The sequence below is a fragment of the Sardina pilchardus genome, chromosome 12 (assembly GCF_963854185.1).
Source record: "Sardina pilchardus chromosome 12, fSarPil1.1, whole genome shotgun sequence".
Classification (NCBI taxonomy): Eukaryota; Metazoa; Chordata; class Actinopteri; order Clupeiformes; family Clupeidae; genus Sardina; species Sardina pilchardus.
In genome coordinates this window covers 20,786,974-20,800,382 of record NC_085005.1, presented here as the reverse complement: position 1 = coordinate 20,800,382, position 13,409 = coordinate 20,786,974, and the positions used below count along the sequence as shown (strand labels likewise).

Below are 13,409 nucleotides of genomic sequence, written 5' to 3'. Positions count from 1 at the left end.
GAGTAAGGGATCGCCTTGCACCTCTGAGCTACTGGGCGAATGTGACACAAGAGAGAGAGAGAGCGAGAGAGAGAGAGAGAGAGAGAGAGCGAGAGAGAGGGGGAAAGAGAGAGAAAGCGTGGTGGCGGTGCGATCAAACATGGCCCATCTGCCGCGGCCCGTGCATTGTTCATCTGCCTTATCTTGTCACCTCTCCTCCATCTTTGGTCCGGCCCTTTTCAGGGCCCTCCGAGTTCAGACACACTCCGCACTTCCAAGCAGGCCAGGAATTGTGTTCGCAGACAATGGCACCTCGGAGACAAAAAAAGATACGGACACGGACACAATGGCCACACTGCCACCGCACTTCCATACTGCACTCGCCCCCACACACACGTGAACAAAAAAATGACATACAAAAGAAATCATATATCGGACGCTCCCAAAGGACAACAAAGAAAAGTACACGTTGGTGACAGCCATTTTTTTTTTTTAAACAGAAAGGGAGTTTGCGTTTGTGTGATGGGATCTCAGGGGGATAGTCAAATAAGTGACTCTTCACTGAGTTCATAGAGTTGTTTGTGACATCAACACAAAGGGCGGCACACATGAAGTTAGAGGACAATAGGGGTCCGTGACATCAAAAGCGATGACACTCACCCAGAGGCCATAGTGTAGCCGCCCCTTCATCTTTGCGTCGTCACGGTGATATTCCATAGACAATCCGGCGTTCCTGCAGTTCTATTTCTTAACTTTTATACTCCTGTTGTTGACCGCTGTCAGTGTTTTTCTTTCTTTGTTTCAATCCAGGACAGAAATGGGTAAATAGGAAGAAATAATTAGGCTGATGATGATGTTTGTAAATATTTAGTGATTCCACCATGTGAATCTGTTTATTTGCTAAAATGGGGGGTACACACACTACAGTATGTTGACTTCATAGCGTGTGTGTGTGATGTGTGTGTGGTGAGTGTGTGTGTGTTTGAGACAGACAGAGAGAGAGAAAGAGTGAGAGAGAGAGAGACAGGGTGTTTGTGTGGTGATTCTGACAATATACGTTACTCCTCGCTCAGTGATTTGCGAGCCGTGATGCTTAAGTTAGGGTAGACTGCGCACACTCATTTCACCGTGGAAACCACAGCCATCCAAAGCTGTAGTCTGGCACCTCATTATCATGGCTTCCATGCCAGGAATGTGTTGCGTTTGACAATTTTTTTTTTCCCCCAACATGGACATGCGACTTCAAAAAGACACAACTTTAAATTCACAGACTTTCATGCCACGAGAGTTGTTTGTGGATTTGCTTGTTCAAAATCGTGTCAGCTCCTTTTTCCCTTGGTCTGTTCGAAGCTCATTTCGGTAATGACTTTTTTTGTTGTTGTTGTGTTCGGTTTCTTTTTTCTTTTTCATTTTTTTTGGGTAACAGTAATCACAAAAATGCTTGTGAAAAGGTTTAATGAGAGTTCTCTGAGTGAAACGCATTAAAATTGTCCCAGTTTCTCCATTAAATGTCGCAGAACCGTTTACAGGCCTCAGACATCCTTACAGAGACCAAATGCACTTCAAAGAAAGAGCGTTTAGGGAAATGGGAAAAGCAGACATTTTGTTGTGACAAATACTATATCTGAAGGCTTTTTAGTCTTTTGTCCTCCTGTTTAATATGTTGTAAACAGCAGTAAAGGAATGAGACTCTCACACAAATATCATTTGTCAATTCACTGGTATGAGAACCAAACCCTTATGGACTGTTTTGTGAGACTCAAAATGAAAAACAGTCCAGTCCTTATTGGGTTAAAAAAAATATGAATATATTGAAAATGATATTTCAACAAAATTGTCTCAATCATAAACTTAAAAGCAAAGAAATACATGTTGATGCTGTTTCTGAGTGCTTATTGTTTTCTAAAGCTTTGCTTTTGATCATAAAAAAACAGCATGTGCTTTTTGAAAACAACAGCAATTGTGTTGCTACAAGAAGAAAGAAATTATAAATAAATAAATCCTATGCAAAATGAAAAATACATTACTTCTGGCTGTGTATTCCATGGCAAAAAAAAAAACAACAGCTGCACATTCTCCACATCAAACATGTCCGAGCTAGTCACATTAATCCCTCATAAATTTGACTCTATAAATTGTATCAAATTATCATCAGTGTATATAATCTAATTTTTATCAAATCAATATTGAACAAAAAATACAAACGCAAGACACACATTTTGCGCCCATTTCTTGAGTTGTAGCAAAGCTTTCTCCATCCAGAGAACATACTTATTTGTTCACAAATTTGTTCAGATCTGTACTTCACCTTAATGCTGAGGTCATGGGTAACAGCTCAGTTGGATAGTCCTCTAGTCAGCTTGGCATTTCTGCACTCTTTCAGGTCTTATGGTATCAATGGCATTATGCTGTGATAAAACTGCATAAGGCCTTTTATTGTGACCAGTCCAGAGGGCATCTACAGTACAGTATAAACATGCTTTTCAATCAACATCCTTTGATGTGTCACATCACATGTGTAGGGAGGATGGATTATCTTGGTGAAGATGAAGTGCTCACTAACAGTTTTTTTAACACATTTTGAGAGAAATATGTTTTTCTTGTGTAAATTGAAGAAATCTGAAGAAATCTATCTATCTGTGTATCCATCAACCAACCACCCATCCATCCACTGGTCTACCCAATTATAGCCTGCAATTATAGACTCTCAGGCAACGGTTCCTTCCAACAGCGACTGTTTCTACCGACCTAGCTACCTATTTTTAATTTATTGACGCTGTACCTGACAACTTTCTGTTTCCAAGACGATCTGTCACACACAGACCTCTCACATCTCGCTCCCTAAGAGTGTGTGTGTGTGGGGGGGGGGGGGGGGGGGGGGGGGTGACGATGGGTGGGCTGAGGTGAGGTGGTCTGTGTGTGTGTGTGTGTGTGTGTGTGTGTGTGTGTGTGTGCGTGTGTGTGTGTGTGTGAGGGCGTTGGTTGTGTACAGTGCCAGAGAGAGAGGGGGCCCATGTGGGTATGCTAGCCCTCGCTGCCACCTTGACCATAAACTCAGAGCTTGACATAATTGATTGGCCTCTCCGGTGCTGGCAGTCTTGCCCTGAACGGTAGCTATTTCAGGTGAGCCGGCAAATACAAATGCCCTCAGGAGAATCTTTTTTTAAACGCAGACACACACACACACACACACACACACACACACACACACACACACACACACACACACACACACACACACAAACACACACACACACACACACACACACACACACACACAAGTACACACAAGTACACACACAAGTACACACACACACACACACACACAGACCTAGAATGGAATAAGGCAATGCAATGTATTTTACTGCTAAATGTCACTGCCATAAAAAACAGCATTTGGCGGAAAATGTTCTGGGTTGAACTTTATGTTCTGTCTGCAATGAAGTAACGGTGCTGCAGGGAAAAAAAAGAAAAGAAAAAAAAAGTGCTTAACAGATCAGACCAAACACCCAGAAGGCACATCTTCATAATAACACACCCAATTATAGATAATGAGCTTATGGTTTAACCACTTCTTATTAAGCTCTTAATAACCATCATAAAAGAGGTTTGAATTGTTATGCTACTGTATTTATTTATTTAAATATGGCACATGTGGCATCCCATATTGCTCTAACCATATGAGGCATATTCAACTTCATGTTGCCTGTTTGTTTTATTACTGTTTTGTGCTCAGCAAATGGGGAAATCGTTTCATTTTGTTCCCATGCACATAAAATGTAAACCACCCTCAGAAATGGGACATGTTCAGCTACCTACTATCGAGTGCTCCCAGAGATGATCCCAATGCTTTCAGTATGAGATGTCTTGACAACGCCACAGTCCAAATGCCTATGTGCAATTTGGTCCAATTCTGAGAATTGCAATGGTATGTCATAACGCTCACCGCAAAACTTATCATTCCCGAAGCACGACGATTTCCAATAAAATAGATGCTCCCCTTGGGATTTCGTCAATCGCTCTTCCACAGACGCCACATCCAACTGGCTGTCATAAACAGGAATCCGATTCGGAATGAAGCTCAACACTTAAGGGAAGAAAGAAACGGTTCTGATCACCCAGAAAAGCATGCCAAATTCAGTCCAGTTCAGCAGCAAATTCTAAAGTTGAAGAATCTATCAATGGAAGAATAAAATAGATATAAATTATCTGTACATACAGTAGATGTTAGATGATATGCTATCAGTAGATTCCATCTTTGGTCCTGGGGCCCTGTATTCATTATAATGTACATTTAACATAATGTATATAAATAACTATGTGTCTCCCTATTTCTGTGATATATCTCTGAGGAAGTATTGGGGTCTTGTTATGATAACAACCTTAAGCCTACCTGAAATTCATGTGGAAAACATAGCATAGAGAAATCAGGAGGGGAGAGACTCCTCATGCGCGTGTAAGAACCTGGGTCGGAAAAGCTCTATACAGTACGTGGGTCAGTGAGTGCACAGAGTTTGGACCCGGTCCACAATGGAACCGAACCAGACGGGAAATACTCCCAGATCCGAAAAAGAACCTCAGTGGCCATATCGCCACCCTATACTTTCAGAACCATTTTCATTCAATCCTTTCCCCCCCTCTCCAATCCTATTCGCCTCTTTGTGCAAAATTCTGTCACAGACGTAGTAGGGATATTAAGCTGTTTTGGTATTGCATGAACCCCCCCCCCCCCCCCCCCCTCGCCTGGAAATTCATTAGCAACCTGTGCCAGTTGTTTGTAGTAAAAGGCCAAAGGACTGGACATCCATACTCCCAAAGAGGCCGATAGGTTTTAAATTTTTTAGGCATTTGACAGACAAAAGCAACCTCTGTGTATACATATGCAATGAGTGGGAGTGCAAATCACCAAGGTCCACAGGCCTGTTGACATCCAGGAGTAACTCACTTAGTGCAGTGTTTTGTGTGGGTCTCCAGGCCATCCATTCTCTTCTAAAAAGACTATTTCCTCTCAGAAAGCATACAGTGACGGTTTTTTTCTTTTTTTCCCTTTTCTTTTTGTTTTTTTCAAGCGGAGAGTATATGTATGAGCATCTGCTGGCTGATTTACTCTCCCCACCACTATCCTTCTGCATTTCATCCTCTGCCATGTTGAACACCTGGGACCTCCCGAGCCGGAGACACACACACACACACACACACGCGCGCGCGCGCGCGTTCGTAAAGATGCCAAGGCAGCACTCCAGCGCCGAACGATAGGTGATAGCTCCCCCGTGAGCCGTGTGCTCTGGATACCTGCCCGCTAACGTTGTCCTTCAGTTACTCTATCCATCACAGCCGTACGTTATACCTCCAATAAATCATCCTCAATCGACTGCGGGACAAGGTGAAATCCCCCCGCATAAATCTGGTATTAGTTTTTAAGGCTCGCACGCTGGATAATCCTAAACGGCCACGGCTACACAAGAACAGCGTGTCTTGCAGATGTACTATAAATATTTTTCAACCAGCCCGGTCGTTTTTTTTTTTCGGAGGCGGCCGGCGGCGGGGGTAGGGGGCGTAAGGAAGTAGACCAGTACGAATACACAAAGGAAGGAGAGGAGAGTGTGAAGTGGAATGTTGGCCTTCGAACGGGGTCCACGGCCACGTCTTTTTATGCACCTTTCAGCATTTTTCGATTCCAAAATAAGCTATTTGGAGGCACCAGACGTAGCCACTCGGAGACTTTCTTCCTCAGATAGACTTCAGTTGGGCTCTGGGAACGTGGAACATCACAGGGGTGCTAAATAAATGTCAGCGTGCATCTTTATGGGTTGATGGATGTGCTTTGTGGTAAAGAAAAAAAAAAAAGTGCAATAAAGCCCCATGATGTATTAGTTTATTTGAAATATTAGAACCAAATAAATAAGTGACAGCTGAACAGGGGACGACAATATTTCATTTGACAGTGTATACTCAAAATAAAATGTGCTAAATATTAAGTTAATTTATTAAACATGTATTAATATTGATATTGCAATTAAAGCAGCACGTTGTATCTGACTATGGGATTCCCAACGTTAATGTCTACCAGCCGGAACGATAAGTTGCAGCCCACAAAAATAACGAGTATGTAACTCTGTGTAACTGTGTTAAAGTCGTCACCCATATCTGTGTCCGTATCAGTTGATGCATCACAAAAGGAAATATTAAGTACAGCCTCTCTGACCACACAGCGACTCACTGTCCTCACCACGTGTGTAGGCATACACACATGTACACACCGCACTGTGAAACACGAACGCGCGCACACACACATATACTATAGACCACACACATACACACACACTGTACAGCACATACACACACACCACACACACACAAGCACGCACGCACCCACACACACACACACACACACACTCTCTCTCTCTCTGACAGCAGGTGGTGTATGACATGTCTGCACCTGAGAGCCAACCAGCTTCCCGAGCCAGTCTCTCCATTACTCTGGAGAGCCGCCTCAGCATGGCGTTATTGCTCGTGTTTAATGGCTGCCTTCGTCACATTTTACACACGCACACACACACACACACACACACACTTTTTTCCCTCCCCTCGACACTCCCCCCACCTCCACCACCATCCCCTCCCACCCCCTCACCCGCCCCCCCCCCCCCCCCCACACACACACACACACACAACCACTCCTCCACCCCTTCACAAGCCACAGAAGTTCCCTCTCTGTTCCTATTTTTAAGTACAAGTGATCTCAATTAAGGACCTCCATGAAGGCTGAAGGCGGCAGACAGTCATGACTGTGGGAGCTGAAGGAAATTGTCTTTGTACACCCCCGCCAGCTTCTCGACCCCCCCTTTCCCCGACCACTACCTCCCTCACTCTTACCCAACTCCATCAACCACCACCCCCCCACACACACTCACACACATACACACACAGACACACACACAGCTCTTTCCCTTTTGCCGCAACAACCCCCCCGCCCCCCCGCCCCCCCTCCCCGCCCTCCCGCACACACACACTCCCGACGTTCTGCTTTCCAGGCAAAGCCAATGGGACTCCCTGGAGCCAAAACACACACCAAGAGGAACCACGGTGGCGAGTCGTACCTGGTTCTTATGCTCAGATCTCCATGCATTCACTCCAACTTGCCGTATAACAGCCCCCCCCCCCCCCCCCCCCACACACACACACAGATACACACACTCTGTCTGGGAGCGTCGTTTCAACACAACATGATACTTGACCTTCACGTGGCTGCAATGGCTTTCAGCTGCCTCAGTCTGTACACTTCTTCCGCCGCGGCTGATGTTTTGGCAACGGCCAGGTTCGAAGAGGGCCCTCTCTCCTCAGCACTGATGAGGTCACTCGCCCGTCAATGACAAACGGTAATTACGGACTTAGATCAAATCTGGGGTTTGGGATAAGCTTGAGGAGGTCTTTCTGATGAGGTAAGGAATATGATTTCTCTACATGTATCATGTTTTTTTTTTGTTTTTTTCAAATTTTTTTTTTTTTGGTCAGTTTTCCCTTTTTTCCTTTCCTCTGAGCTTGAATTTTGCTCGTCTGCCAAGGATGGAAAGAAAGCGTTTGAAAACGGGGAAGGTTCCGTGGCCCCATCAAACCACTCCGCACATAAAGCCATAATTAAGTGACTTGAAAAATGCACCACTGTGAAATGGAGCCTCGATCCAGGGTCTTAAGTGGCTGTACTTTTCCTCTCAAGCGATGAAGGAACGCAAAAAAAGAGAGGGGGGGAGAGGGAGAGTGAGGAGTCGAGGGAGGGAGAGAAGGAGACGGGGAGAATGAGAGAGAGAGAGAGAGAGAGAGAGAGAGAGAGATGAAGAGTGAGTGCAGTGGCAGTGTAGCACGTTGCATAATCCTGGGCTTATGATTCCCAAAGAGGGTCATTTGGATATCGTTACAACCCGACCAGCGCTGAGATGAGTTGAGCTCGGCTGTGTCTGCTTTTGTTTTCATTAGCCATCGACAACGAGTGCTTTGTCTCGTGTCATCTTTCCTAACGAGGTGTGGAGTGTCAGAATGTATGTGTGTGAATATATGTATGTGTATGTGTTTATGTGTCTGTGTAGTGTATGTGTCTGTGTGTGTCTGTCTCTCTACGTGTGTCGATATGCCTGTGTGTATACAGTACATTATGTTTGCGCGTGTATGAGTGTATGGATAACAAAGTGCATCCACATCCATCATCTTGGGGAGAATCCACCCCCCCCCCCCCCAACCCCTAGCTCATACAGCGAGATCTGTCATCCCGATCACCACTATCAGCAAACCGTTTTCCGGCACGTTCTTCTGCCACCCCACAGCAGCAGCAGCAGCAGCAGCAACAGGATGTACTTTTTGTCCCCTTTCTCTCTCCCTCCCTCTGGTCTACTCCCAGCACCACATGTCACTTCATCCGTCCACCCTGGGACCCCCCCCCCCCTGAGGCTCGTTTGGGGTCCCCCCATCGGGGAGGTCTCGAGCAGATTAGGTGGCAAAACCTGTGGTCAGTGGCAAAACAGGAAGTCCATGTTCCCACTCGCAGTGTCGACGGATCCTGCCGCTCACCCCCATTGCGACACATTAAAAGCCGACTGTGCAGCCCTCCCTTTCATCCCTGATGAGATCAAACAATGGGCCCGCACTGTGACTGTGCCTGGGCATTAACTCTCTGTGCATTGAAATAAAGGCTCTGTGTGTGTGTGTGCGTGTGTGTGTGTGCGTGAGCGCGTGCGCGCGTGTGTGTGTTTGCGCATACCCCACACTGATTTTGCAAACAGATGGTGACCATATACTGTACAGCAAAGTGGAGTCAGATGTAACAAATGTGCTTTGATAGCTCGAGATTGAATGATCTAAAACCCTGTGTGTGCGCGCGAGAGAGAGAGGAAATGAGGACAGCTGACAAAATTCTATCAAAGAATCAAACAAGCTCCATCATCTTATGAAAAGCCCTGTAAACGACAGATTGTCAGAGTTGAATTTATTAATGACTGTCATGTGTCTGCTTTTCCAACAAAAAAACAAAAAAGTAGTTGCAGTCATGGATTCAAATTTTAAGTAAAAATCTTTGACATTTTTGAATGTCCTTGAAAGGTCCCTACTGTAGTCTCTATACTGGACTTCTGTGTCCTGTGTCTGTGTTTTTGCTGTGGTGTTGAGTGAAGTGAGTTCGCCTGCGATGATACTTCCAGGCCCATAGAATAACGTACAGTACAGGGCATGTTCGGCATGGATGCGTTTAATACCATTATGACTTTAATTAGAACTATTCCCATTTAACCACCCATAAATTTCGAGCTGATCTTTTATAATGTTGGATGATCGGAGCCATATTTTTGGAAACTCTGGGCGGAGGAGCGAGGAGAGTGTAACTCAATCGCTCCCCCAGTGTTCTGTGTTCTTTTCCTGATGTTCTTTTTTTTTCTGCGTGTGCCCACTTTCATAACGACGTGCCAGATGCGAGTCAATGGTTTCAGAAACTTTTTTTTTCTTTCTAAAGCCCTCCCACAATTTTTACCCTGTTAACCATACACCACCCACCTACCCGCCTCCACAGACACACACACACACACACGCACGCACGCACGCACGCACACACACATACACACACACACACACACACACACACACACACACACACACACACACACACACACACACACACACACACACACACACACACACACACATACATGCGCACACACACACACACACACATACACACACACACACACACACACACACACACACACACAAACACACACACACACACCAGGGGCCTCCTGGAGAGCATATTCAATGGCGCTCATCATCACTGTATCACTGTCCCACTGGGAAATACTTGTGCATTTGTACATCCGTGTGTGTGTATAGAGATGTGTGTTTTGACGCGTCACAGTTCACTGACTCATTTCTCCTGCATGGGAAGAGGTCCGTTCTAACTAGGAAAACTAAGTTTATTTATGCAGAGCATTTCATACACAGAGGCAATTCAACATGCTTAACAAGTTCACCTGTGAGTCAAGTTCCCTGAAGTTCACAGGGTTCTATAATAAACATAGATTTTACCAGTGCTTACCGGTAATGTTTATCCACAACTTATCAGGTTAAGCTTATCTGCGAATAAAGCATAAGTTCATGTGTGTGTGAGTGTTAAGTGTAAGTACAGTCTACCTGTGAGGAAAGCATAAGTTTCTCTATGAGTAACGCATACGTACTCTTGTGTGAGTAAAGCCTACTTGTACCTGTGAGGAAAGCATAAGTTTCACTATGAGTAACGCAAACGTACTCTTGTGTGAGTAAAGCCTACTTGTACCTCTGAGGAAAGCATAGGTTTCTCTATGAGTAACGCATACATACTCTTGTGTGAGTAAAGCCTACTTGTACCTGTGAGGAAAGCATAAGTTTCTCTATGAGTAACGCATACATACTCTTGTGTGAGTAAAGCCTACTTGTACCTGTGAGGAAAGCATACGTTTCTCTATGAATAACGCATAAGCACTCTTGTGAGAGTAAAGTCTACTTGTACCTGTGAGGAAAGCATAGGTTTCTCTATGAGTAACACATACGTACTCTTGTGTGAGTAAAGCCTACTTGTACCTGTGAGGAAAGCCGGCAGAGACAGCAGCTGGTCCCTGGTGTGTGGCTCAGTCCACTATATATCACTCTAGGCTGAACAATGACCACTCTGTGGACTCACCTACATCATGCTGCTTTGCTATGCATGGTTTGGATGCAGAAACGCAGGTGGCCTCTCTGTTAATGCCATATTATGTCAGCGCCCCGGCCCCGATGAAGCTGTGAAATCGACGGCTGATGGCCCGGGAGTCTGCACGGCACGCGCATGTATATGAGATCTTGCCCGCATAGAGGGGAAAGGTTGCCATCTACAGCATTTGTTAGACAGCAAAGTCTGTGTCCGTCCGTTTTTGACAGATGGGCTACCAAATTAATATTTTTAAAAAAAATATGCGAGAAAGTATACGACACAGCATATAACCGCTCTATAAGTAACACTTTTTAGTAGTTAGTGTAATTTTTAAAACAGTGTTAGTGTTGTTCGGTGTTAATTGTGAAGTGTTCTTTCTGTGCCTATACTGACAGTAAGAGCTCACTGATCGCGAGGGCAGTGAACATAAAAGGCATGGAGGATGGCTCCTCCAGATGTTGTGTCGTTATGTCTCACCCCCCTACTATTAGCTCAGCATGGCTCGGGGTGACTCAGGGCTTTTCAGACGGTGATGTGGACATTCCCCCCCGTCTGGCCCTGCCTGACTGACTGACTGCTGACACAAAAAAGAAACCTCAGTCAGAGGTCCGGCAAGGCTTCATCAGAGGACTTCATCGGAGCCCTCCAGCACCAGATCGACTAGTTGAGTGATGTTTTATGAGTGAAACAGGCGTGACAAAAAATGTCTAAATCAAAGGGGGTTTGTGTATTTTTAACTCAAGCATTTTGTGGTTCTTTGACCATTAATATGTGATAATGGGACCATCATTTTGAACTCTCTCTCTCTCTCTCTCTCTCTATAACTCTTGGTTGGCATGACGAAAAAGGGGTCCTGCTGTCTTGTACTGTCAAGCCAGATTGGGGGTGAACCAGCTGCACAATAGAAGCTGTTGATCAGTGGTGTGCTTGTCTATTCCAAGACTGTGATGAGAAAATGCGCTGCTGTCAAATGATTGGAAAAAGTTGTCCTTTTTTTACCATAATAGCCAGGCCATGATAGCTGCAGCAGACGTGCAGTCAAAGGAAGCAGAACTTGTCTTTTGAAGTATAAAATGGGCATTCTGTTGATGCACTGACTGAAGCACAGAAACTTTGTTTTTTCCCCATGGGGGTTAAGTTAACAGATTTCAGAGTTTCCATGGCTGTGATGCCAATAGATTTCAGCATTTTAGGGGAAAATAAATTGCCTGATTCTTTCACTGCCTCAGTGTGTATTTTATTGAATTTAAGACATTACATGTAGTGCACAGATAGACCTGATTAGGTCACAAAGACCCACCTGTTGCACCAGAAATTGTGTTTTCATACTTGATTTAGCATCTCTATAATGACCGAGACTGTGTGTGTGTGTGTGTGTGTGTGTGTGTGTGTGTGTGTGTGTGTGTGTGTGTGTGTGTGTCTGTGTGTGTGTGTGTGTGTGTGTGTGTGTGTGTGTGTGTGTGTGTGTGTGTGTGCCCCTGTGTGTGTATGTATGTGCTCTTTGAGGTTGTGTGCATTGCTGCTTCGCCATTAAAAATGAAAATTGAAAAATGACTAAATTGCAGAAAAGGTTTAAGGAAAAAGTATGATACAGATAGCCTATGTTTATACTGTATTTCTCACTGAACAAAGTTAATGTACACTAGAGGTAGGCTATCACGTGCCCAACTCGCATCAGCATAATGACTGCCCGGTGCTGTAGCTATATAAACCACAAAAAGAACCAACACGAGAAATCCTCGCCTTCAAAGGCTAACCACATTTGGGGCAACAAACAGTTTGCCGTCTGCGCTTGTTTCGTCCAATCGACCGCAATCTTTTGAATTTCACGAACCTCTAACCTCAAACAGCAAGCCCCTGTCCTTTTGTTTACCAGCAGGAGATTCAGTCAGAGATAACTTTACACTGTGTTGCTACTACGGAGAACACGCAACAAACAAAGTGTTAATTTATGGTTTTATTTTCTGGTTTGAAATGGTAGAGATAGATGAGGCTAGATTAAGTCATGGGTGATTTTTGCGCGCATCTATAGTGACATATTAACGTAATTCATCTGCGCTCCATATGCTGTCTAAAAACATAAATCGTCTACTTTATTAATATTATTAAATGTGACAGACGACATTTTGAAAAACTAGCTGCTATTCTGCTTTTAAGAAGCATGATACAGAGACTTATAATAAGTTCAGGGAGAGTCAGCTGAAGTCCCTTGGATTGGGCACGTTAGCCCCGCTTCTACACTCCTGCCACTTCCGAGTCCTATTTCAAACTGGCAAGAGAGTTTAGAAGCGCGGCACCATCGGCAAGAGAGGAGTCACTGACAAACGCTCTGGAGAAAAGTTTTGACTTGAACATTTTCCTCCGGATCGCCTACCTTTTGTTAACCTAGAGCGTTGTGATGCGTATTCCCGTAGATCCCAGCGCAAGTCGGAGGTTCAGTCCCCCGTCTAGTAGCCTCCAGCCCGTGCCGGTGAAAATGAACGATGTGAACACCACTACCACCACGGGACAACAAGACGCGGCAGTGCCCAGACTGCGCCCGCAGGAGAACCGTTCCATGGCCGAAATCATCGCTGATCACCCTGCCGAACTTGTTCGGACGGACAGTCCAAATTTCCTTTGTTCTGTTCTGCCCTCTCATTGGAGGTGCAACAAAACACTTCCCGTGGCGTTCAAGGTAAGTCGCTTTTTTTTCTAACCAATTATCGATTATTCCAGTGACGTT

General features: G+C 44.9%; 1 protein-coding gene across 1 annotated transcript in view; it reads left to right on the top strand.

The window, feature by feature from the left end:
* LOC134098146 (runt-related transcription factor 2-like) overlaps positions 1-13,409 on the top strand; it is a 42,165-nt gene that overhangs the window by 5,215 nt on the left and 23,541 nt on the right. Inside the window, exon 2 of the mRNA XM_062551118.1 lies at positions 13,099-13,361. Coding sequence (XP_062407102.1) covers positions 13,099-13,361 — 263 coding nt within the window. The remainder of the gene's footprint in view (positions 1-13,098; positions 13,362-13,409) is intronic.